The 26,492-nt window shown below is 44.9% G+C and overlaps 1 protein-coding gene across 4 annotated transcripts; it reads left to right on the top strand.

Annotated features, from left to right (window-relative positions):
• Positions 1-9,293: 9,293 nt before the first annotated feature.
• Positions 9,294-21,418, top strand: LOC117643449. 4 transcript variants are annotated; one of them, XM_034382360.1, is made up of 6 exons: positions 9,294-9,360; positions 9,521-9,897; positions 19,495-19,692; positions 19,775-19,855; positions 19,929-20,018; positions 20,093-21,418. In XM_034382360.1, the coding sequence occupies exons 3-6, from the start codon at positions 19,649-19,651 to the stop codon at positions 20,214-20,216; spliced, it is 339 nt and encodes a 112-aa protein (XP_034238251.1). In that variant the 5' UTR covers positions 9,294-9,360; positions 9,521-9,897; positions 19,495-19,648; the 3' UTR covers positions 20,217-21,418. The 4 variants fall into 4 exon arrangements, with proteins under 4 accessions (XP_034238251.1, XP_034238252.1, XP_034238254.1 ...); XM_034382361.1 differs by lacking the exons at positions 9,294-9,360; positions 9,521-9,897 and adding exons at positions 10,069-10,135; positions 15,993-16,121; XM_034382362.1 differs by lacking the exons at positions 9,294-9,360; positions 9,521-9,897 and adding exons at positions 14,753-14,840; positions 15,993-16,121.
• Positions 21,419-26,492: the final 5,074 nt, after the last annotated feature.

Below are 26,492 nucleotides of genomic sequence, written 5' to 3' on the forward strand. Positions count from 1 at the left end.
CTTGGATATTCACTTTCCTAGAATCCCTCCCGTCATCCAACATTGGTGAAGAAAATTTTATGTTGACTTTAAATTTCAGCGTCTCCCAATGCATCCTGTACCTTAGCTTTCACAATTTGTGTCACCTTTCGAAGGTCACATTGGAACACGGAAACACCTAGACCTAAAACAAGAAAAAAATTAAGTGAAATAAGAAAAAGAAGGCAATGAAATGATTTAATTTGAATTGAAGTAGACACTATTACACAGAGAGTCCCACACTCAGACATTTAAGCAAAGATGAAATTCAATAATCCATGAAATTCAATAATCAAAAATACTGTTGCATATTCATCAAAAAACTAAGAAGGAGTAGAGAGGAGGGAGGTATCCTGGTTCCTTCTCTCCTTTCCACTCCCCTGGGCTGGTTCTAAAACTCAATGTGACTGAGCGAACATTCCCAATAATGCAAACTTGGCAATGCAATGGCATTGAGAGAAGAGGAAAAATTACAAGCACGGCATACTCCTAGATATGTTAACTAAGTATTATGTTCATTCTAATGGTGAGGAAAATAAACCAGCTGAGAAGCCACTTTGGATGTAATCACAAGTGTACTTACCGAAGCTGGACGCACAAAGCCATTCAAGCTCTGGAGCCCACTGCTCACGCAAGGTGGCTAGACAAGATTCCTTGGAGACTTGGTGTCAGGCATTGAGGGTCAAAAAGAACTACTGTCACCACAAGTTCTGAAGTCATGTGGTCAGCCATCTAGAAAAAACACCTTCCAAATTAGGATAAGATGAGAAAGGTGAATCACATCTAGGTATTTTAATCACAAAATGAAAGTCCTTTAACCGAGTTCAAAATGATTCAGTGCCTCCACTCATTGGTCTAATCGCAAACCATTGGGTGTTCAGGAACACCAGCCCAGTGTGGAAGTATCTTGGAACACTCTGCAATCAACTCTGTAGGCCTAAGATTTATTCACCCCAAAACTCACCTGCAGCTCAGTTGACTGTTGTGTAGATTTAATCTTAACAGACATGAATATTCACTTTCCAAAATCCCTCCGATCCTCCAACATCAGTGAAGACAATGTTTCATTCCATGTCTCAATGCCTCTGAAAGAGATAATATGGGGGCATTAGAAAAATGCAAAAAGGTAACCACCTCAGATATACATGTAAAGGCATAAAGACACACATTCTTGGTGTCCAACAGTTCCAACAGTAAACGTCACTGCAATCTTTAAATAATTTTTGAGTTGACTGTGTGCTTGCATAAAATGGGACAGATACATTTCAAAGGAATCCCAATCATCTCTGTAGGCCCAAGATTAATTCACCCCAAAACTCACCTGCAGCTCAGGTGACAGTTGTATAGATTTAACCTTGACAGACATGAATCCCTCCGATCCTCCATCATCGGTGAAGAAAATGTCTCATTCCACGTCAAGTTGCACTCAACGCTGCTATGAAGATACTTCCAATAATGTCTAAATGCCTCTGAAAGATACAAAATTGGGGCATCAGATATATGCAAAGAGGCAACTGCCTCTTGAGGAAAATAAACCAGCTGAGAAGCCACTATGGCTGTAATCACAAGTGTACTTACCGAAGCTGGACGCACAAAGCCATTCAAGCTCTGGAGCCCACTGCTCACGCAAGCTGGCTAGACAAGATTCCTTGGAGACTTGGCGTCTGGCATTGAGGGTCAAAAAGAACTACTGTCACCACAAGTTCTGAAGTCATGTGGTCAGCCATCTAGAAAAAACACCCTCCAAATTAGGATAAGATGAGAAAAGTGAATCACATCTAGGTATTTTAATCACAAAATGAAAGTCCTTTAACCGAGTTCAAAATGATTCAGTGCCTCCACTCATTGGTCTAATCGCAAACCATTGGGTGTTCAGGAACACCAGCCCAGTGTGGAAGTATCTTGGAACACTCTGCAATCAACTCTGTAGGCCTAAGATTTATTCACCCCAAAACTCACCTGCAGCTCAGTTGACTGTTGTGTAGATTTAACCTTGACAGACATGAATCCCTCCGATCCTCCATCATCGGTGAAGAAAATGTCTCATTCCACGTCAAGTTGCACTCAACGCTGCTATGAAAATACTTCCAATAATGTGTAAATGCCTCTGAAAGATATAAAATTCGGGCATCAGATAAATGCGAAGAGGCAACTGCCTCTGGTATATATTTAGATGATTAAAGACATACCTTCTTGGTTATGACAATTGAATGGCACTGCCGTTCTTCATCAGATAAATTCCAGAAAAGCTCCATTAAAAATGAAATCACACATTGCTGTGATGTCACAAGTTCCAAGGCTGTAACAAAGAAAAAAATTGTTTCTATGTGATTCAGATTGGTGATACCTTTGAGCTTCCAACTGATGTTCCTCTCCCTCTCTCTCTCTCTCTCTCTCTCTCAACTGGATGAGCCTCAAAAATAAAAGAGAATTATGAGATGGATGTCTGACACCCCTAGGTCAGCGTTTCACACGACGGCAGGTCAATGAATGTGCCCACTACTCGAGTAATTACCTTCCCCCGTGAACAGGGTGCTGTAATGATAGCTGGAGAGTGGGAAAACATGCAGGAAACAAGAAAAAAAAATATGGTGAGCCAACAAGTCACTGTTCGGTAACCTCCAAAACCTGAAACACGGTGCCATGTTCAAACGGTGCTCATGCTGAAACGAATGTCTCCATCGCAACCTGGAATGGGTGGCGTCTCAAAACAAGACGAGCACATAGCCACAGTAGATTTATGAAAGGAAAGAAGCTATGTACGCTAGGTCGTCTTGCCCCTACACCGCCCGTTCTCACCCCAACATCACACACTCCCAGCTCAAGACTATGAATTGGCCTCGGCATGAGTCTCATTACCGGCCCAACCACAACACGACCTGGTCTACTAGACAACGTCTAGCTGTGTCCAAAGATGTGGCTTGGTTTGAGTGGCGCGACGGTGCTGTGGCCTGGCCTGCTAGGCTTGTTGCTTGACGTTGGCGTCGGTCGCGCCGACTGCCGACTCAAAGACGAAGGGCGGGACCTAGAGCAAGAACAACTCGGGTACCTGGTCCTAGGCCCGAGGCGATGGAGAGGCCGTTTTCCGCATCCTATGCGAGACGAAGACAAAGCTAGACAAAAGGTAGCCTGGTTGGATTGTCACCCCTGAGGCAAGGTCAAGGTCACGTCCACACGGTCCACACGCGGACCGCCGCCAGAGAGCAGCACCTCCGCGGCCTTCGTTGGTTGTTGAGCGCGCTCTATCTGCCCGTGGTGGGCAGGATTGGTACTGCTCGCCTCGCCTGTCGCCTCCGTCGCGCGCCGCGAGGACGGGCCTCGGGCCGCGGGTGTTCACGAACACCACCGTCCACCCGTCTGCGGGTGGGCGCACCCGGTCGCGGGTTGGGCTTTGGCTGGCCTGGCAGCAGGTTCAAGGTTCAAGGTCGTGGCTGGACTTTCAACAACGGATCCGTCAAGCATGAGCCTCTCGCTATTACTTAGCGGGTTGATGATCACACTCCTCGGTGCAGATCTGGCCCGGATGAGGCGTGCCCGGCCTCGGTCTCGATATGCTGGCCGGTCACGAACCGCGGGCCGTACGCCGTCACCCAGCGGCCGCGCGCGCGCGCATAGCAGATTGATTCCGAGCACTGCTTTCGTCCAGACCCGCTGACGACACCTGTCGCCGTGGCCATTGACGAAAAAGCAAGTGTCAAAAACGCACATCTCACTCGCACGCACCCCGACGGACTGCCTCGTGAGTGACGGGGCACCTCGCGCTGCAGCACCGGCCAGGGATATCAACCTTAGGATTCAATAACTCGCACCTGGCAACGCAGCGCGCAAGAGCACGCCGAGCAGGTCCCTGCGCCTTGAAGCTGAAACCACAGTTTCTCGCAGAGCTAAATATCAGCATTTGTAAATGCTATAAAACAAGCCTTTGTAAAGGCTATAAAACCAGCATTTTTAGATGCTAATGTCAGGGAAAACGTGGAAGCTCCAGGGGTCAGCCCGGGTCCCGCCTAGTAGCACGAGTGCTGCTCGAGGCGCGGCGGTCAGCGGCAAGACACCCGAAGCTGAAACCACGGTTTCTCGCAGACAGCGTTTTAAATGCCTTCCAAATCAGCCTTTAGGCTAAATATCAGCATTTGTAAATGCTATAAAACAAGCCTTTCTGAAGGCTATAATACCCCATGGTTTCTTGCAGCCTGCGTTTAAGATGCCTTCATCAGCAGCATTCAGGCTTGATGTCAGCAATTGTAAATGCTTTACGCGAAAAAGAAAGAAAAGGAATTGGTTGTACCGACGAACAATTATGTTCTGTTAAGGCTCATACCAGCATTTGTAGATGCTAATGTCAGAGAATTTGTGGACGTTCCAGGGTCAGGTCCAGGCCCAGGCCTGCTCCGCGGTGGCATAACTGCTACTGAAGCTCTCCGCAGGCCCGCCCGCCGCGCCAGCAGTTGTGCACGCACGCAGGCACGCAGGCAGGAAGCTACGCACGCAGGCACGCACCCAGGCAGGTACGCACGCAGGCACGCACGCAGGAAGCTACGCACGCAGGCACGCACGCAGGCACGCACGCACGGAGCAGGCACGCACGCACGGAGCAGGCACGCACGCAGGCACGCACAGGCACGCAGCAGGCACGCACGCAGGCACGTACGGAGCAGGCACGCACGCACGGAGCAGGCACGCACGCAGGCACGCACAGGCACGCAGCAGGCACGCACGCAGGCACGCACGCAGGCACGCACGCAGGCACCCACGCAGGCACCCACGCCCGGCGGCGCCGTGGCCGCGGCCTCTCAAGTTCAGGTTCAAGGAGACCCTGGGATAGGCAGCCCACCAAACACCTCTGCTGAACAAGCTGCCCAGCGCCGGGCGTTTTTCCATAAGCGGAGGCATCAGTCAGCTGCTTTTTGCAATGCTGCAAAAAGCAATGCGCTCAGCAAATTCCGTGCTTTGAACAGGACTACCTCAACGCCTGAGGGCCACACCTGGTATTCGAGGATCTCAACACCTGATCAGAGTCGGCGGCAGTATACTCTGCAAACTCAACAGTGTACTCAGTACACTCTAGTGAGAGTGTGCCCATGAGTACAATCTAACTAGCGTGTACTCAGATGAGTACACAACTTCAGCTGCATAAATTGCCAGGCGTGCTTAGGTGTGTACTCATCTGAGTACACGCTAGTTAGAGTGTACTCATCCGAGTACACGCTAGTTAGAGTGTACTCATCCGAGTACACGCTAGTTAGAGTGTACTCATGAGCACACTCTAACTAGAGTGTACTGAGTACACTGTTGAGTTTGCAGAGTAGTGGTGGTATAGTGGGGTGCCTTGGGGGATTTCTTTCTTTGGACGGCGAGCGGCGAGACGAGCTCACCGCCGCCTCCTCACCACTAGAGGCCTAGAGTGACGGAGAAGCGCGGGCGGCGTCGCGCGCTGGCGGCCATTTGTCTGGGCCGGCCCAGAGGGGAGCGGGGAGGGGACAGGGGAGCGTAGCGGGCAGCGGTGCGGTAAGGTGGGGCGAGGCGGAGCGCAGCAGACAGCCGGAACAGTTTTTCGGCCACAGCTCGAAAACCGTTCAAGTTAGAGGGGTACAGTAAGCGAGCCGATTGTAGCTTGTACAGAGACCTACAATCGGCTCGCTTACTATACCCGTCTATCTACAACGGTTTGGAAGCTGTGGCCGAAAAACCTTCTCCAGCCGTTCAGTCCGTGCGCCGCCATTTTGACCGGAATATGAGAGAGCTCTCCGGCCGCGCGCGGGGAGTATGAGAAACTGTTGGTGCGCTTATCGGCGCCCGCGCTTCTCCGTCACTCTAGGGCTCTACTCACCACTCTCTGCATCAATTTAGCCTTAGCCTTGAACTCGCGCTGCTCGCTGGGGGCTCCGCCCCCAGACCCCCGCATGTGTGGAGCGCGTGCCGAAGTATTTTCAGTAAGTCCATGGTGACCAAAGGCAAATTTTCTAAGGAAGTGAATGTCCTGCTTCTTTGAAAGCTCTATTTAACCGCTTTTGACCATATAATAAGGCTACTTTTACTGCCCAAATACATAGCTTGTATTGCATTGGCTACTGTGGCAGTCAATGGGTGCATACAAGGTCCGGAAAATATTGAAGACAGCTTTGACAAGGATAGAGGTGAAAGGAAAAAAACCTAACGTCTCTACGACCACTCCTTGACCCCAAACATTTCTTTGAGTGAGTAAGTGAGTGAGTCAGTCAGTCAGTCGGATTGGGGCTATAATGATTCGTGATGATGATTGCCCAATTGCCGGTGGCGGGGTCCCGATTACGGCACAGTTTCGGAAATTCTCGACCAGACCTACCGATGGGGCGAATAAAAATTTTTAGTCATTCGGTCCCCTTTTTAGAAGATTGAGTAGGTTTGCTCGGAAACAGTGAAAATTTTTTAACTTTTGAAATTATTCTCAATTTTCCCATTAAATTTGGAATGGAATGGAAAAACCCGCAGGTCTCTACGACCACTCCTTGACCCCAAACATTTCTATGAGTGAGTGAGTAAGTCAGTCAGTGAGTCAGTCAGTCAGTCGGATTGGGGCTATATAGGTTCTTGATTGATGAGTGAGGGAGTCAGTCGGATTTTGGGGCTTTACAGGTTCTTGATGACAATTGATGATTGATTTTGAGTATGTTGCCGGTGACGGGGACCCGATTGCGGCACAGTTTCTGAAATGTCCCGACTAGACCTACCGATAGGGTGAATAAAAATTTTTAGTCGGTCGGTCCCCTTTTTTGAAGATTGAGTGGATTTTTTAAAATTTAGGCCTATTTAATCGTTTTTGAGGATGTTGCCGGTGACGGGAACCCGATTGCGGCACAGTTTCGAAAATGTCTCGACCAGACCTACCGATGGGGCGAATAAAAATTTTTAGTCGGTCGGTCCCCTTTTATGAAGATTGAGTGGATTTTGTTGAATTTAGGCCTATTTAATCGTTTTGAGGATGTTGCCGGTCACGGGGACCCGATTGCGGCACAGTTTCGGAAATGTCTCGACCAGACCTACCGATAGGGCGAATAAAAATTTTCAGTCGGTCGGTCCCCTTTTTTGAAGATTGAGTGGATTTTGTTGAATTTAGGCCTATTTTATCGTTTTGAGGATGTTGCCGGTGACGGGGACCCGATTGCGGCACAGTTTCGGAAATGTCTCGACCAGACCTACCGATAGGGCGAATAAAAATTTTCAGTCGGTCGGTCCCCTTTTTTGAAGATTGAGTGGATTTTGTTGAATTTAGGCCTATTTTTATATATTTTTATATCGTGTTTAGGATGTTGCCGGTGACGGGGACCAGATTGCAGCACAGTTTTGGAAATGTCTCGACCAGACTTACCGATAGGGCGAATAAAAATTTTTAGTCGGTCGGTCCCCTTTTTTGAAGATTGAGTGGATTTTGTTGAATTTAGGCCTATTTAATCGTTTTTGAGGATGTTGCCGGTGACGGGGACCCGATTGCGGCACAGTTTCTGAAATGTCTCGACCAGACCTACCGATAGGGCGAATAAAAATTTTTAGTCGGTCGGTCCCCTTTTTTGAAGATTGAGTGGATTTTGTTGAATTTAGGCCTATTTAATCGTTTTTGAGGATGTTGCCGGTGACGGAGACCCGATTGCGGCACAGTTTCGGAAATGTCTCGACCAGACCTACCGATGAGGCGAATAAAAATTTTTAGTCGGTCGGTCCCCTTTTTTGAAGATTGAGTAGGTTTGCTCGGAAACGGTGAGAAATTTGTTCCCCTTTTTTGTAGATAAAGTAGGTTTTCTCGGAAACGGTGAGGAATTTTCAACTTTCGGGATTTTTCCCAATTTTCCCATAAAATTTGGAATCGAATGGAAAAAACCGCAAGTCTCTACGACCACTCCTTCACCCCAAACATTTCTATGAGTGAGTGAGTGAGTGAGTGAGTGAGTGAGTGAGTCAGTGAGTCAGTCGGATTGGGGCTTTATAGGTTCTTGATACTGCAAATACCAGGCAAGTCCATAGCGGGGGGGGGGGGGGGGGGTTGCGCCTTCGAGCTATTTTTGTGACGCTGTGCGAGACAGATGGCGCCCACCAAATGCTGTAGAGCCAAACTTGCAACACCAAACTCCACATTCAGTGCTACCAACTGTGGAAAAGGAGGCGGCGAAATACTTTTCACCCGTCTGCGTGTAGAACCCGAGTCTCTCACCATTCTCCAAGTCGGAGTGACGCCTTTTCCCACGCGACCACCGATCGCTTACAAGTGTCCGGGAGCCGGCTCGGCAGAGCAAATGACTGACAGGTGGCAGCACTGCGTCCGGCAGACGCGTATGTGCTGCAGTGGTTGGCCCAACAGCTTCTGGTGGGCGTCTCTCGCACAGCATGAGAGCCCCCCCCCCCCCCCCGCCCCCCCCCCCCCCTTTCACGCGATTCACAGCTGCAGCAGTGCAATTCTTGGAATGCGCGACCGGACACGGGCGCGACCGGACACGGGATACGGGATATTCTGCACGATGCGGCCGTGTAGCGTTTTGCAGGAAAGGGGGGGGGGGGGAAGCCTCGCCACACGCCCTTGCGTGACGATTTCAGGCCGACCGCGCAGGCCGACTGCAGCCTGTGTCCCGCCGTGCACAGGCCGGGGCCGGCCCGGCCAGCGCGGCCAGAGTGCCTAGGTGATCGGCCAGCGCAGGCCGCGCGGTTGCGGTATCGCGCAGGTGCGGCAGGTAGGCTCTGGGCTATGCTAGGCAGGCAGGCAGCAGACACCCGGAGCTCTCGTCACTGTCTCTCTTGCACCTAATCGGGGGCGCCCCATGAGTGCGAGATAGACAGGGCGACGAGCCGCCGGCCATTACCCAGGCCGCCAGAGCCGAACCCCAGCTACTTATCTCCTGACTCGCACCTACTTGGCGGTACAAAAGAAATGTGCGCTTGCCGGATGGTGCGGGGTGCCGCAGTAGGACAGTGGGATTACCGGATTACAGAAGTGGGGTAATGAAACGGTAGTTGTAAAAGCGCATGACAGAACCTGGGCCGCCAGTCAGCCTGTAGTGCTGGCCACTTTCTCTTTCGGTACATACTCAATGCGTTACACTATCGCGCGGGCAATGGCTGTTGTTCGCGCCCGACTGGGCCTCGCATCGCGTCTGGGCAGAGGACAGAGGGCGAGAGAGTAGATAATCACGTGCGGGGTCGATTCCATTCTGGGGAGAGGGTGTGGGGTGAGGGGGCGGGCGGGGCGGGATGGAGGGAGGCCTCGCGGCTCGTCGCGGCAGCCACCACGTCGCGCCGCTCGCTAGTCTACAGTCTAGTGTCTAGCGGGCCACATCGCTAGGCTTAGGTCCGCAGGGACTAAAGTTTAGGAGAGACGCGGTGAGTAAAACAAATCGCAATCAATTCAGTAATCTCAACGTGTTCGTAGGGGTCCCAGCTGGTGTGTAACACCGACGTGGCCGGGCCTGAATATTTGTACTCCTGACGAATAATTTGTTGGTCGGTCCCGAAAAGGCATATACGATCATTTGTGTTCCAGCCGTCAAAGTCAAGTCAACCGCACGGCCGGTTGCCTACCTGCGCGGCGCTACAGCCCGAAGAGCGCCGGGGCTCCGAGTGCCAGGGCCTCTGCGGCCCCCACCTGACTTGTACACCTGAACTCCCTCCGTCACCAGGTGGACAAAGAAGAGGAGACTTCATGGCCACCCTATGTTGAGTAACACCTTTCGGCGCACCCTATACCACACCTGGCCGGTGGGATTTGGAGGAGGGGAAATCGTTATTTTCGGCCTGCCTGCTAGCCAGCCTGCTGCTCTGCTCGCTGTCGCTCGTTCATTCGGCCTCGGCCCACAGAGCAAGACAGCCAGCTCCCATTCAACGTCCAGCATCGACTCGAAAACTGGAATTCACAAAGCAGTAAGTCCCACAGCGCGTCGCGCGGGAGACGGGAATCGGGGTGGGGCGGGGAGTGGGGTGGGCGTGAAGCGTCTATCGTCTAGGCGAAGGGGACGGGGAAGGGGAAAGAGGGGGGGGGGCTGCATTCGCGGCCGCGAGGTGATTCGGCCGCGACGCGACGACGCGATCGTCCGCCATTACAGTGGCGCACCCAAGCTGCTGGTGTAGAGTTAAGTGGGGACGCAGAGTTCAGTCTTTGGTGAGTACATTTAAATAACTTGTAATGCATATCGTTCGGCCATTCAATACCATGTCATGCTGTAAAAATTTCGAAATCAGAAAATGCAGTACAGTTTTTATTATGTTTGCATAGTTAGTGGTTTGACTGTCTGACGTGTAACTGTCTGACTCAGTTGGCTCTATGCAATATAACATTCACTGCAATATATACATATTTATGAAAAAAAAATACCACAAATATCTTTGGCCATAAGACAGCACATTCAAATCAGTTAAAAACACAGGAACCTCTCAAAATATAAGGTTGCTGCAGTCTTCCAGAAAATTCATAGGATCTAAATGAATAAGGTTTTGAAAAGCATGTCAATTCATATAAGGTAAGATAAGTCACCTAGTACTTATTTCAACAAAATCAAATATCTTGTCCCATTGACATACAGAACACTGATTAAAGAATTTATATCTGAACATAATTAGTGATGAGGATTATCCATACTAAATCTGCAAAACTGAAGGAAATAGATCCCGAAAATATTGATTTTGAAAGGTCCATTTATGGAATGTGTTTGGACGGTAACTGCCCAGCCGCTGCCTTGACTAACCTGGCTATCAGCAAACTCAATAAGTGGCGCAACTGCTTTCACGAATAGTATTGATCAATTGACCTTGATCAGTCGTCAGGAATGCGCCTAAGAGATGTCATTCTACCTGCAAACAGGGGTCGTCATTAATTATCTGTTCTGGCCAAATTAATGCTAGAAATGAGCTAGAAAGAAAGGTGGCCTCCTACAAAACATGGAACAACTTCTGCTCTCAAACCTCTATGATAAAACTGAAAAATTGCAGGACATACCTGCTAATCAGACTGAAGTATTTCTTGCAAAAAGGGACTTGCATCTGTAATAACCACTTACTGCCCAAGGCTTAGATCATGCATACCAATGAGCACATCAGGTGTTGCCTGTACAATGGCTTTAGTCCTCCCCAATTTGATGTAAGAAATCTGCAAGTTGAACTATTGATCTTCCCTGATTCTCATGGCAAATGACAAATTCTCCTTATCTTCTTTCTTCCTGAGCTGAAATAAAAACAAAGCACAATTACACTCTCTATAAACAATCACAAACTGGAAAAATCAACATTTCTTGCTGTTGGTTTTCAAAGATATTTAGTGTACACTAGCAGTGCAGAGCTTTACACTATAGGATGAAACTCGTAAAAATAATAGCTTGAATCAATCTCAAATGGGTGCACTGACGTCGCTCACAAACAATCATTGTTTTGCAACAATTCAACATAAATTAAGAATAACCTTTGGCATTAATCATGTCACAAGCCAGATGTTGGCTCTGAACTGAAACAAAGCCTCTCTGATAATATTGGTAGTCATAAATGCAACCAACAAGATAAGAAAGTATCAATAAATATGGAACGCCGCTTAACAATAAAATCATTTTTATTAATAAAATGTTTTATCTTTATATATTCTATATCTAGATCATTACTCCATAAGTAGGATTAGAGGCAATCCAACAGGTTACCAAAAATTCTCATATAAGATTTTAATTGTATATTTAGTTACCTTCATGATAATGCTCTTTCAGCATAGTAGAAGTCTCAACTCTTTTTGAAATGAGTTGGGAAACTTACATTTACTGTAGTACATGTTATCAATCAAATCACTTTTTTAAAGATATTAAGAATGAATTTGGCGTAAAATCAAGTAAGAAGGACTCAGACATGGATTGCAAACACTTAGAATAACATTAAAAGACAGCACATGGAATGTCAAGTCAATACTAGGTCTTGAACAAAAGCAGACCAATGTCGTCTAACACAGTTAAAAAGCCAAGTTATTTTTCAAAATGGTTCATTTTATAACTTTATTTCATGCCAGCGTGTCTCAAACTTTGATCTAAAAGTAAAACTTAGAGTGTGGAAGGTTTCTGTCCAAAGTTAATAGACTTTCAAAACATGCACATGTAATGTGATACACATAAGAATCGACATTTAGAAGTGATATCAAAAATATATGGGACCAATTCTTTCTCCCATTCTCTTGAAGGCGACAGCAACCTTATGGCTAACTCACAAACAGAAATAAGCTTACCTTTGTCATCAAGTTTGCTTCAAGTGTTGTCATATGATGCCGCCTTCCTAAAAGCCAGTGGATTTGCTGAGACACCTTTCGCCTTTGGCTTGCTTTCATGAAGTTCTGTTGCCTGTTGATATAATCAAAATCATAATGCAAATGGCAAGTTAAACTTTACATTACGAACAGTAAGGTAAAAAGAAAAGAAAACACCACTGTTACCTTATCTGTGACAATCCATAACTGCTTCCAGATTTTTCTCGTTGGTACTGCATTGATAATGCTCGAAGGTGTTAATTAGAGACCTGCTGGCTTTGACATCTTTGTCTGCCAGCTCTGCAGTGAACCTAATGATATATTAAGACTGTTAGAGGGCAGTGGTATACTCTCATTCCTTCCTTTCACACCATAAACAAATTCCACTAACTTTCGTAGGAACTGCGCACTTACTTGGACTGTGGTGCCATGAAATTCCTCCAGACTGTTCAGCACGCAGGAAGGCCATGGTGTAATGAACAGACTCCTGAATAAACAACAAACAAACAACATCACTATTGGTTTCTTTATTCATCCTAAAATTTGAAGAGACTTCTATTATTTAAAACCACAACCAAGTAGAGGGGTGGCTGACTTGGTTGGCATATATGAGTGAGAATGTTATCTATCTACTAAGACAATAGCATTTATGCCTCTCCATCAGATTTGGAGTGTGAACCTCCTACTAATTATCTCCAAACTGCGCATTTGATGAAAGCAGCCATTGGAGTCCGTACACAACATTTTGTTAAAATTAAAATTTCTTTGGGATAAATTCATGATACAGTAACTCAATGTTGGTCAAAATATTATCAGGAAGAGTCTGAGAAGAGTCTCTCCAAAGTTATACAAGAAAACAAATATCAGGAGTTCTGTAAATTGGAATGGGGAACGGTTACTTAAATTTTAACAATTTATGATAATTTCTATTGAAAGGCATAGAGACAATACTATTGCAAAGCTTCTCCATCAGAGTTAAAGCCTTAACTTTTAATAATTTGGTTCAAAAGTTTGAAAACCTATGTAACAACTACTTTGAAGAAAAGTCATAAAAATTGTGCTAAACTTAGATTTTCTCCAGCTTAGTAGCAGCATTTACACACTAAGACCCACTAGGGAGATGATTAAATTAATGCGAATATCAAAACAACTAAAAGTGAAAATTTAACCACAAACGAAAGATAAAAGCAAGCCCTCAATATTTTAAAAGGTGGCTGATCAAAGCATAGAAATGGATTTTGTTTCCAAGAATGTTCCTTGCTATTGCACCTCAGATGTGTTAAACTATCATCAGTTGTTTTTCAAAATAAGGAAAGTATAATAAAAACTTAGAATACCTTTGGCAGTTGAAAGTGTTTAATGCAGTGCAGGCCTCTTCACTAATGCATCTGAGTCGCCTTCTTTGATATCGTTTGAACAGAACCGTTTGAGAGAAGCTCCTTATTCCATCTGCACAAAAATGGCTACTGAATGAAATGATGGAATGTGAGACACGACAGCCCATCTTCCGAGTGTAGCCAAATCAGATTCAGGATCAAGGTACTCTGCAGGAGTGTGACAACACATTGTCCGTGTCACATTCTGTATAAAATAAAGAATACTATCTTAGTTAATCTTATGAGAACAGATGACGAGCTTCCATATGAATTGAAGTACAAACCTTGAGAAAAACGCTCTGATCCTACAAAACTGTAGTCATTGTTGATGCTGTTCCGAACCTTTGATCTCTCAGGAGAGCAGTAAGTCGCAATAAGCCACCAGCTCTGATAACCTAAAATAGGGCGAGAAATGGTTGTTTAAACACACGATGTTGGTAAATTTCGTAACCGCAATGCGGAGGTTATGTAACCAGCGCCGACCGGCGACCTACACATGATGTGCTGCAGCGGTGAAAAACACAGACAAGACCTCTCATGCTCCATGAATCTGAAACGCGGAGGAAATTCGCAGCCGATTTTGGTTTCTAAAAGTCAAGAGAGAGAGAGTCTCTGATTTAAATCATCGATGTTTTGTTTATAGAGCAGTGACAAGAACAAGAACAACATCAAGAACAACAACAACAGCAACACGTTGACCAACCTCAACACCTTGGGGGGCATTGGGAATTAGAAACCTGACTGCCTCCTAGCGAAACAAGTAAACGCATGACTGCCACATTCATTTAATAAAAGGCATATCATAGAGTCTAGTTGATTGAAGCTGTTTGTCGCCAGTTGGCTTGCTGTTTGGGGGCGGCCGTGTTTGCCCGACCGCCCGCTCCGGAGTTGCCGCGGCAATTCAAATCTTGGGAGCCGCCCGATCATAACTCCATGATAGGACAAGCAAGAGATACCCTAGGCTTGCTGGGAAGACGAGTGTTATGGACCTTTGGTTGAATGTGTATACTTTCTCTGAAATGTTCTTTCTTCTGAAATGCACAGGAAATATGAATTTCGGGGGGGGGGGGGGCGTATGAAGAGAAACTCAACTGCATCATGGTAGGGCTGCTCGGGTGTTCGTAAACACCAGCGGACTCCGCGCCGTGCGTCAAGGTGGACGACCCCCCGAGGCTCCACGAGCGATAAGTTGTGGTCTAGCCTTTCAAGTCAAGCAATAAGTGGGTCCTGAACCCGATGGCATGTGAGACCATCGAACCCCTAAAATGACCCATCTCAGATTCCAATTTTTTTGGTCTTGGGTGATGGGGACCGACCCCCTGAGCACCCATGCCAAAGGGTTTTCAAAAATATCAAGCGGTTTGGGTTCCACAACCATTTTAGTTTTTAAGTTTTCGAAATGTTTTAATTTGACGTAAAAGTGGTATTTTTGTTTTTGGGGAGTCCCATGATGGTTTTTGCCTATCGTTTCCTTTCAGATGAGTCAAAAGAAGAATTTAAGTGGGTTTTGGACCCTCTCGCTACAATGTCAGGTTTGCATAGTAATTAAAATTTATCAAAATTTAGTGAAATAACTGAAATTTTGCTCTACTGAAAATACGTTGTCATCGATTTTGACCGTTCCCTGGTCAAATGAGGGTGTTTATGGGTCGAACAAACTCCAAGAATAAAAAGGTGGGTTTTCGCACTCCTTGACTTCTATTGGGGCCAAAAACTATAATTTCCACACTGTAAAATTTCACTGAAATAGCCGATATTTTATCCTGTCCTCCTCATCTGCCTCGTATGAGGTTTGTATGGTCCAAATACCCAGGAATGCAAATAATTTGGATAAAAGAGGTGCTCCAACACCTAATAAGCAGTTTGAATAGAACATGAAGGTGTATTATCAACTTGTTAATTGTGTGTTGTGTATGACTATGTTTTAACCATAAAACCCTCCGTAAAATTGATTTGTACCTTATAGATGATCACCCAAGACAATTGGAATCTGAGATGGGTCATTTTAGGGGTTCGATGGTCTCACAAAGAATGGCCCGAATACCAAAAATGTTTTCCTTTAATGAACAGTAGAATACTTGGAATACTATATTTACATTACTTAGTAATGACTATTAACATACATCAGATACATCAGTAGCATAACCCGTTTTATACATTAACTTTACAAATTCACAAAAATATTTTTTAAACTATAAATACCATGAATACAATCAACTTGGTCCATTAATTAATTAATCTTGCTTGGCCCAGTTCTTGATGATGGCTGCAAACAAAACAGAGTGGTCATGAACAGTTCTTCTTCCTTTCTTCTTATTATTAACTGCATCGGTCGTACTCTCATGACTGCATTCACTTCACTTACCCAATAGCACGTCAGCAACTTTGCTGAGGATGGACAAGGAGTCCTCGGGTTTCGCATAAACGGCCATTCCCGCCATCAAGAAGAACGGAAACAGCAACAGGATCAGCGCCCATGTTCTGGAAAAGCAATTTTCAATGTAAGTATTATGAGGAAACGAACCTAACCTAACCATGACTAGACGTGTCGACTCACAGAGACAATTATTCATTTCAATGAAAGAAAAATGTTCATTGGTGCAGTTTAAGATGGTTCAAGTTCAGTTGTACAGTCCTGAGAAGTGTTCTTCGAGTCTCACAGCCTCTAACTGGACTTGAACTTGAACCATCTTGAACTGCACCATGAACATTCTTCTGATCATTGCACTGGACTTCTCCCTCAATCTGAAATTATTGCTCTCCAAACAATTAATTATTATTCTTTCCATTTTTTCAAAATCTTTAGCCATTTGCATGACCACCTAAGGTTTCAAAACAACGGTTATGAGCTGTATGACACTTTCCGCTCCGGCCTCGAGGGCAAGGACAGTCGTACTAAAACTATCAAGGCTGCACTTTCATGGTATACAGGTCAACTCCTCTTCTTATCACTGAGGCATATTACAAGGTAGGTTTACGCCAGACCGCGTCTTGTCGTAACAGGCTTCGCGATGTCTCGCTGCCTGTTCCTCCAATCCACGCCTGGCGTACCTACCTTGGCCTGCGGCGCTAGCCTGCCTGCGGCAGGCAATGGCTTGTCCGTTGTCGGTTATTTTTTAACTTGTTGAATGCTGGGGGGCTCCGCCCCCCAGACCCCCCTACATTCTAAATAGTGTCGTTTTATCTACAGATAACACGATCTTGACCCTTGTCACTTTTTAACTTGTCGAGGCTGGGGGGCTCCACCCCCCAGACCCCCCTTTCTCCAAGACAGAAATGGTCTCTTTGCAGAAATCTCTAGTTTTCGCCGTTTTTTAGGTGTTTTTCGCCTATAAAAACTGAACCAGTTGAGCTAGGATGGTGAAATTTCGCGTGTGCCGAGCCAAGGACATACCCAAGAAGTGTGCAAAATCTCACCGAGATCGGCCGAGCCGTTCAGGAGGAGTAGTGCGGACAGACAGACAGACAGACAGACAGACAGACAGACCGACAGACAGACAGACAAAACTTTTCAACCCCACTGGAGTAACAGGCTTCGCTATCGCTCAGCCAATTACTTGTAAGTATTTTCCCATCCTTATTTTGCCTGAAATTATTGCTCTCCAAACATTTATCAATTTTTCTTTCCACCTTCTTTATCATTTCAGCCATTGGCAGGACCAACAGAAAATTTTATTGTCTACTCAGGTCTGCAGCCTTGAAGAAATGAATTGAATTGGAAAGCTTGGGTCGCAAATGAGAATAGACTATGACTAAATACTCGAACCAACTGTGATCCTTAGTTAACAAGGTAGGTGTACGCCAGACCGTGTCTTGTCGTAACAGGCTTCGCGATGCTGCGCCAGTTTCGACAATCCACGCCTGGCGTTTACACCTACCTTGGCCTGCGGCGCTAGCCTGCCTTCGGTAGGCAATGGCTTGTCCATCGTCGGTTTCTTCCAGCTTGTTGCATGCTGGGGGGCTCCACCCCCCAGATGCCCCTCAGATCACACGATCTTGACCCTTGAAACTTTTAAACTTGGCAAGGCTGGGGGGCCCTGCCCCCCAGACCCCCCTTTCCTCAAGACAGAAGGCATCTGCCTGCAAACAACTCGATTTTTGGCCGTTTTTAAGGTGTTTTTCGGCTATAAAAACTGAACCAGATGAGCTAGGGTAGTGAAATTTCGCTTGTGCCGAGCCAAGGACATACCGAAAAAGTGTGCAAAATCTCTTCGAGATCGGCCGAGCCGTTCAGGAGGAGTAGTGCACACAGACACACAGACAGACAGACAGACAGACAGACATGAAAAACTTTTCAACCCCACTGGAGTAACAGGCTTCGCTATCGCTCAGCCAATTAGTTCTTTTATTTTTAGTCTTTCTTTACATCAACCAAAAACAAAGTAGTCATCTAAAGAGAATGAGTATTGTGCTCAACACTGTAATTTGGTGATATTCCAATTAGACAGCCCTTGACACAGTTAACAGAAAAAGTATGAGGTTTTTTTCAACTTTTTATGTAAAATTTGGAGAAAATGGCGTTATGAAAGTGTGAGTGGTCTGTGGCTGAAGTTGTTCAATGGTGATCTTATCTTGACTTTTGCCATTGAATGTGAAGAGAAAAGCATATGAAATGATGATAGGAAGCAACTTCAGAATGTAATAAACAATATATATCTCAGGTTTTTCTGTTATCAGTGTGCAAATTTTGATGAAAATTGGATTTTATATATGTAGTGACCCATATATTCGTTTCCTTTGACTATGACTAAATACTCGAGCCACAACTGTCATCCTTAGTTAATCAGTTCTTTTATTTTTAAATTTTGTAATGTTCTTTTAACTGGAGGGCAAACCCCTTACTTGAAGCTACGTGGGTGATTAAGGTTACCAGAAGTTGTTTGAATCATTAACATAATGACCATGTACATTGGTTTTGAATTAAAGAAATATGAAGTACAGTTTTTGTCACTCCTTTGTATGACGTGACTCCCTTTTAAAGGTTCCTCCAGCTGGCTTAATTGCTCGGTTCAAGAAATTAGGTATCAGTTTGGCCTAAAATCAAGTCACAAGGACTCAGACATGGATGAGAAGCACTTAGATTAAAATTCAAAGACAGCCGATGGAATGTCAAGTCAATATTGGCTACATGACACCGGCTGGTCCACCCGCAAACTGTGACTGAACAGGCTATATAACAAGTGGCGTTACTGAATCATTATTTGGAGTTGAATGCATAATTATTTGAAAACGGGCATTTGCGTGTCCATCCCTGCGAAAAAATGTGGCAGGCGAGGTGTTGAACCAGGTGTCACCTGGAAATGGCCGGGTAGAGGACTATGATGTAAACAGCTCCGAATGAGTTAAATGACAGGGGGGAAAAGCAGAAATTCAAGGAAGGCTCCTCTACAACGTCGAGATGCCAGAGGGGTGACTTCTTTCAGCCCTTAGCCGTGTTGCATCACATATGCCGGTCGCCACAGGAAAGGCCTTCGCCCCTTTTCGCCGCGTTTCAAACCACGGAGCTTATTATTGTACTTACGGCAGGAGTGGGCCCTTCTTGGCCCGTTTGCTCCTCTTACGGGGCATTCTGCTGTACGAAGGCTATGAATAACTTGGTAATAGGCAGGCGGGCAGCACAGGCTCTCTAGGCAGCACAAGACACCGTACCACATACACCTTACACCTGGAAATCAAAATATTGCAGCTCGAAACAACTGACAAGCACCAAAGCACGGCAACCATTGCAATGGCAAAAGTGGTTTTTGTCGCCGCAATAATCTCTGATTCGCAGCTCTGTTGATTTTCAAATGTTGTTTTAATCTTTTAAAACCCAAAGTGACACGATTTCTGTTACTTTTTTCCCACCTTTTAATTAACTGCCTGCTCTTTTAGATGTTCTAGGGTGGCTGTGTTGTTGGTGTGACGTGTCCACCAGTCATGAAAAACCCAGTCAGTCGTCAAGTAGCAGAAAGCAGAAGGCAGAAGACAATTTTGAGCCAAAAGAACCTCCTCGTCTGCTGTAAACTCGCACTATTTCATTGGAGGCATGGCTGTTAAAAGGCAAATCTTGTCTTACCTGCAATCGTGTCGGTGAGCTGGTGCACGGAACAACGAACCTCTGAAAGCATGCGTTGTCGGAGTACCATAACCTAACCTGCCTTTTTTTTCGTAGGAGACTTATGCAAATATTTCAAGGATTGTTTCTGTTCTTTGTGGGTTTAGTCCTCCTCGTTCCTCATGATGCATTGTTGCCGTTAGTATTCTTTTATATTTCGTCATCAAAACTTTCATTTCCTTACTTGGCTTAATAAAATTGATCCCTGCAGGGTTTGTGGGGCACTCTCCGTCATACTTTTCCTGCTGCTTGTCCGAATTATTTCGCGACCATCATGTGCTTCCACCATATATCATTGTGTGTGAGTAATCACTTTTCAAATGTGTTGATCATACCATTGGCCCTCTAATATATGCAAAACTGTTTACATTCCAGGACCTTCCTGCTTCTACCTTTCAACCTGGTAACATGTTGGTGTTTGTACACCAAGATTGCGCTGCAAACAACTTCCAAACCTTGCCCACCCAACATGGACTGGTTTAAAGTATTGGATGGTTAATTTCAAAATTAGTGTGTATGAGCGTCCTTTAACTGTATTTCATGGTATCATGGCGTGCGATTATGAACTCACTGATACTTTGACATAGTGACGAATGTCCAAAATTTTGATAAAATGAGATTTTTGGCTGCGTTATAGAACTTTTGATTTACTATCGCCTGGTGAAAAGCATGTATCGATATCTCTTCTAGATTCGGCGCAGGAAAATACTTCGAAATGACGAAAGTCCAGCTGTACTTTGACAAAATGACGAAAGTCCGCCGTACTTTGACAAAATGACGAAAGTCCAACCGTACTTTGACAAAATGACGAATGTCCAACCGTACTTTGACAAAATGACGAATGTCCCAACTGCAAAAAAACGGATATAGTCTATCGGTGCGTTCCCAACAAGAGGAATATCCATGAAAACAGTGACGGCATGATCATGGAACATGCCCGGGATGAAAACTTTCATTTATTTTGTGTTAACAGTAAAGTTGGACTTTCGCCATTTTGTCGAATTACACATGGACATTCGTCATTTTGTCAAAGTACGGTTGGACTTTCGTCATTTTGTCAAAGTACGGCGGACTTTCGTCCATTTGGCGTCCATTTCGTACGCTGAGAAATGACGAATGTCCACTATCTCGGGAACCAAGCTGCCGATTGCAACGGCTCTTGAACCCAAAGAACACGTATTCCTTCAGGAGTCTGTGGTATAAAATTTTACAATCAAATCCAATACCTCTATCTTCCAGCTCAATTTTTTAACTTGTTTTGGCTCTCCTGAAAAATCAGATATTGTGGACATTCGTCACTATGTCAAAGTACCAGTGAACTCTTCAACGAGTTATCTTTTACGTTTTGATATCCCGATTATAATATCTGGCACATCCAATGAAATATCATATTTTTTATTATTTAAAGCTTAATGATTGGCTAATTTGTGGGGAGATTATTGCAAGATCTGATCTCAGCAATGATTTATCTTTAACTTAAATAGGAACAAAATATCGGCTCTAGATTAAGTAATCCTCAGTTTAAGATTCAATTTTCATGGCTCGCATTGGCTCTTGAAGGCATTGAAGTCTTGAACTGCTTGGTTTTTTAAGGATATAGTCTTAATCATCTCTGCTAGGCGACTAAAATGTCTTTTCATTATTTAAAATGTTGACCTGCAATCATTCGCATAGTAAAATGAGTAAAATAATTGTCTGTAACTGGTGTTTTTTATTTTTTCCATAAATACCACCAACATTAGAACAAGTTATTATGAATTCTTATGAAAGATTTTTATTCTACATTGAGTTAACATAATGAAAAAGCTTCTCCAGTACAGTTTAAGTCACAACTCTTTTGGAATTAAGTTGAAAATGTTACATTTTCTGTCATACACTATTATGAGACAAAATACAACTTTTGAAAAGAAATTCAAAGTCGAATTTGCTTACACTGTTAGAAATTTTCTCCGTAATTTTACGGAGAAAGTTACTCTAATTTTGGGAATGGAGCCACCGTAATTTTTCCGTATTTTTCTGGAGAGATTTTTCTCCGTAAAATTACGGAAATTGGCAAAATCCTGACAAAATCCTAGTTACGTAATTGGGCCATTGAAATCCATGAAAATACGGAGAATCTCCGTAAAAAAATGGAAGCTGTATAAATCCTGAAATCCATCCAGCTCCGTAATCTATCCTTAAAAAATGGAGACTCTCTGTAAATTAACGGCAGCCAATATTCTAAAATCCGTAAAAATCTGTAAGCCTCTCAATAAGGGAACAGACTCAATTGGCTTCATACATGCATACATAAATCTATAAGAATCATCAAGAACCTATAAAGCCCCAATCCGACTGACTCACTCACTGACTCACTGACTCACTGACTCACTCATAGAAATGTTTGGGGTCAAGGAGTGGTCGTAGAGACTTGCGGTTTTTTCCATTCGATTCCAAATTTTATGGGAAAATTGGGAAAAATCCCAAAAGTTGAAAATTCCTCACCGTTTCCGAGAAAACCTACTTTATCTACAAAAAAGGGGAACAAATTTCTCACCGTTTCCGAGCAAACCTACTCAATCTTCAAAAAAGGGGACCGACCGACTAGAAATTTTTATTCACCCCATCGGTAGGTCTGGTCGAGACATTTCCGAATCTGTCCCGAGAGCGGTGCCATACTCTCGTGGGACTTAAGAGTCCTCTTGTATTGTACCTACTAAATAAATAAATCAATCAATAAATCAATCCGGTCTCCGTCACTGGCAACATCCTCAAAAAACGATTAAATAGGCCTAAATTCAACAAAATCCACTCAATCTTCAAAAAAGGGGAGCGACCGACTAAAAATTTTTATTCGCCCCATCGGTAGGTCTGGTCGAGACATTTCCGAAACTGTGCCGCAATCGGGTCCCCGTCACCGGCAACATCCTCAAAAACGATAAAGTAGGCCTAAATTTTACAAAATCCACTCTATCTTCAAAAAAGGGGAGCGACCGACTAAAAATTTTTATTCGCCCCATCGGTAGGTCTGGTCGAGACATTTCCGAAACTGTGCCGCAATCGGGTCCCCGTCACCGGCAACATCCTCAAAAACGATAAAATAGGCCTAAATTTAACAAAATCCACTCAATCTTCAAAAAAGGGGACCGACCGACTAAAAATTTTTATTCGCCCCATCGGTAGGTCTGGTCGAGACATTTCCGAAACTATGCCACAATGGGGTCTCCGTCACCGGCAACATCCTCAAAACGATAAAAAAAGGCCTAAATTCAACAAAATCCACTCAATCTTCAAAAAAGGGGACCGACCGACTGAAAATTTTTATTCACCCTATCGGTAGGTCTGGTCGAGACATTTCCGAAACTATGCCACAATGGGGTCTCCGTCACCGGCAACATCCTCAAAACGATAAAAATAGGCCTAAATTCAACAAAATCCACTCAATCTTCAAAAAAGGGGACCGACCGACTGAAAATTTTTATTCACCCTATCGGTAGGTCTGGTCGAGTCATTTCCAAAACTGTGCCGCAATCGGGTCCCCGTCACCGGCAACACCCTCAAAACGATTAAATAGGCCTAAATTCAACAAAACCCACTCAATCTTCGAAAAAGGGGACCGACCGACTAAAAATTTTTATTCGCCCTATCGGTAGGTCTGGTCTCGACATTTCCAAAACTGTGCCGCAATCTGGTCCCCGTCACCGGCAACGCCCTCAAAACGATTAAATAGGCCTAAATTTAACAAAATCCACTCAATCTTCAAAAAAGGGGACCGACCGACTAAAAATTTTTATTTGCCCTATCGGTAGGTCTGGTCGAGACATTTCCGAAACTGTGCCGCAATCGGGTCCCCGTCACCGGCAACACCCTCAAAACGATTAAATAGGCCTAAATTCAACAAAACCCACTCCATCTTCGAAAAAGGGGACCGACCGACTAAAAATTTTTATTCGCCCTATCGGTAGGTCTGGTCTTGACATTTCCAAAACTGTGCCGGAATCTGGTCCCCGTCACCGGCAACATCCTGAAAACGATATAAAAATATCAAAATAGGCCTAAACTCAACAAAATCCACTTAATCTTCAAAAGAGGGGACCGACCGACTGAAAATTTTTATTCGCCCTATCGGTAGGTCTGGTCTTGACATTTCCAAAACTGTGCCGGAATCTGGTCCCCGTCACCGGCAACATCCTGAAAACGATATAAAAATATCAAAATAGGCCTAAACTCAACAAAATCCACTTAATCTTCAAAAGAGGGGACCGACCGACTGAAAATTTTTATTCGCCCTATCGGTAGGTCTGGTCGAGACATTTCCGAAACTGTGCCGCAATCGGGTCCCCGTCACCGGCAACACCCTCAAAACGATTAAATAGGCCTAAATTCAACAAAATCCACTCAATCTTCATAAAAGGGGACCGACCGACTGAAAATTTTTATTTGCCCTATCGGTAGGTCTGGTCAAGACATTTCCGAAACTATGCCGCTATCTGGTCCCCGTCACCGGCAACACCCTTAAAACGATATAAAAGTTGGCCTAATTTTAACAAAATCCACTCAATCTTCAAAAAAGGGGACCGACTGACTCAAAATTTTTATTCGCCCCATCGGTAGGTCTGGACGAGACATTTCCAAAACTGTGCCGCAATCGGGTCCCCGTCACCGGCAACATCCTCAAAACGATAAAATAGGCCTAAATTTAACAAAATCCACTCAATCTTCAAAAATAGGGACCGACCGACTAAAATTTTTTATTCGCCCCATCGGTAGATCTGGTCGAGACATTTCCGAAACTATGCCGCAATCAGGCCCCGTCACCGGCAACGTCCTCAAAGTCATCAATCAAGAACCTATAAAGCCCCAATCCGACTGACTCACTCACTGACTCACTCACTCACTCATAGAAATGTTTAGGGTCAAGGGGTGGTCGTAGAGACTTGCGTTTTTTTCCATTCACCTCTATCCTTGTCAAAGCAGTCTTCAATATTTTCCGGACCTTGTATGCACCCATTGACTGCCACAGTAGCGAATGCAATACAAGCTATCTATTTGGGCAGTAAAAGTAGCTTATTATATGGTCTAAAGCTGTTAAATAGGCCTTTCATAGAAGCAGTACATTTACTTCCTTAGAAAATAAGCCTTTGGTCACCACGGACTTACTGAAAATACTTCGCCACGCGCCCCACACATGCGGGGGTCTGGGGGCGGAGCCCCCAGCGAGCAGCGCGAGTCAAGAACCTATAAAGCCCCAATCCGACTGACTCACTGACTCACTGACTCACTCATAGAAATGTTTGGGGTGAAGGAGTGGTCGTAGAGACTTGCGGTTTTTTCTATTCGATTCCAAATTTTATGGGAAAATTGGGAAAAATCCCGAAAGTTGAAAATTCCTCACCGTTTCCGAGAAAACCTACTTTATCTACAAAAAAGGGGAACAAATTTCTCACCGTTTCCGAGCAAACCTACTCAATCTTCAAAAAAGGGGACCGACCGACTAAAAATTTTTATTCGCCCTATCGGTGGGTCTGGTCGAGACATTTCCGAATCTGTGCCGCAATCCGGTCTCCGTCACTGGCAACATCCTCAAAAAACAATTAAATAGACCTAAATTCAACAAAATCCACTCAATCTTCAAAAAAGGGGACCGACCGACTAAAAATTTTTATTCGCCCTATCGGTGGGTCTGGTCGAGACATTTCCGAATCTGTGCCGCAATCCGGTCTCCGTCACTGGCAACATCCTCAAAAAACAATTAAATAGACCTAAATTCAACAAAATCCACTCAATCTTCAAAAAAGGGGACCGACCGACTAAAAATTTTTATTCGCCCCATCGGTAGGTCTGGTCGAGACATTTCCGAAACTGTGCCGCAATCGGGTCCCCGTCACCGGCAACATCCCCAAAAAACGATTTAATAGGCCTAAATTCAACAAAAACCACTCAATCTTCAAAAAAGGGGACCGACCGACTAAAAATTTTTATTCGCCCCATCGGTAGGTCTGGTCGAGACATTTCCGAAACTGTGCCGCAATCGGGTCCCCGTCACCGGCAACATCCTCAAAAACGATTAAATAGGCCTAAATTCAACAAAATCCACTCAATCTTCAAAAAAGGGGACCGACCGACTAAAAATTTTTATTCACCCCATCGGTAGGTCTGGTCCAGACATTTCCGAAACTGTGCCGCAATCGGGTTCCCGTCACCGGCAACATCCTCAAAAACGATTAAATAGGCCTAAATTTATCAAAGTCCACCCAATCTTTAAAAAAGGGGACCGACCGACTAAAAAATTTTATTCGCCCCATCGGTAGGTCTGGTCGAGCGGTTTCTGGAACTGTGCCGCAATCGGGTCCTGGTCACCGGCAACATCCTAAAAAACGATTAAATAGGCCTAAATTTAACAAAATCCACTCAATCTTCAAAAAAGGGGACCGACCGACTAAAAATTTTTATTCACCCCATCGGTAGGTCTGGTCCAGACATTTCCGAAACTGTGCCGCAATCGGGTTCCCGTCACCGGCAACATCCTCAAAAACGATTAAATAGGCCTAAATTTATCAAAGTCCACTCAATCTTCAAAAAAGGGGACCGACCGACTAAAAATTTTATTCGCCCCATCGGTAGGTCTGGTCGAGCGGTTTCTGGAACTGTGCCGCAATCGGGTCCTGGTCACCGGCAACATCCTAAAAAACGATTGAATAGGCCTAAATTTAACAAAGTCCACTCAATCTTCAAAAAAGGGGACCGACCGACTAATAATTTTTATTCTCCCCATCGGTAAATCAAGTCGAGACAT

The sequence above is a fragment of the Thrips palmi genome, unplaced genomic scaffold (assembly GCF_012932325.1).
Source record: "Thrips palmi isolate BJ-2018 unplaced genomic scaffold, TpBJ-2018v1 HiC_scaffold_17, whole genome shotgun sequence".
NCBI classification, from domain to species: domain Eukaryota; kingdom Metazoa; phylum Arthropoda; class Insecta; order Thysanoptera; family Thripidae; genus Thrips; species Thrips palmi.

Bases quoted from the DNA above. Each gene is read 5' to 3' on its own strand.
- LOC117643449 (XM_034382360.1), top strand. From the start codon at position 19,649: ATGGCTGTTAAAAGGCAAATCTTGTCTTACCTGCAATCGTGTCG. The intron at 19,856-19,928 runs GTTAGTATTCTT...TGATCCCTGCAG, and splicing joins CCTCATGATGCATTGTTGCC to GGTTTGTGGGGCACTCTCCG. The intron at 20,019-20,092 runs GTGAGTAATCAC...TTTACATTCCAG, and splicing joins TCCACCATATATCATTGTGT to GACCTTCCTGCTTCTACCTT.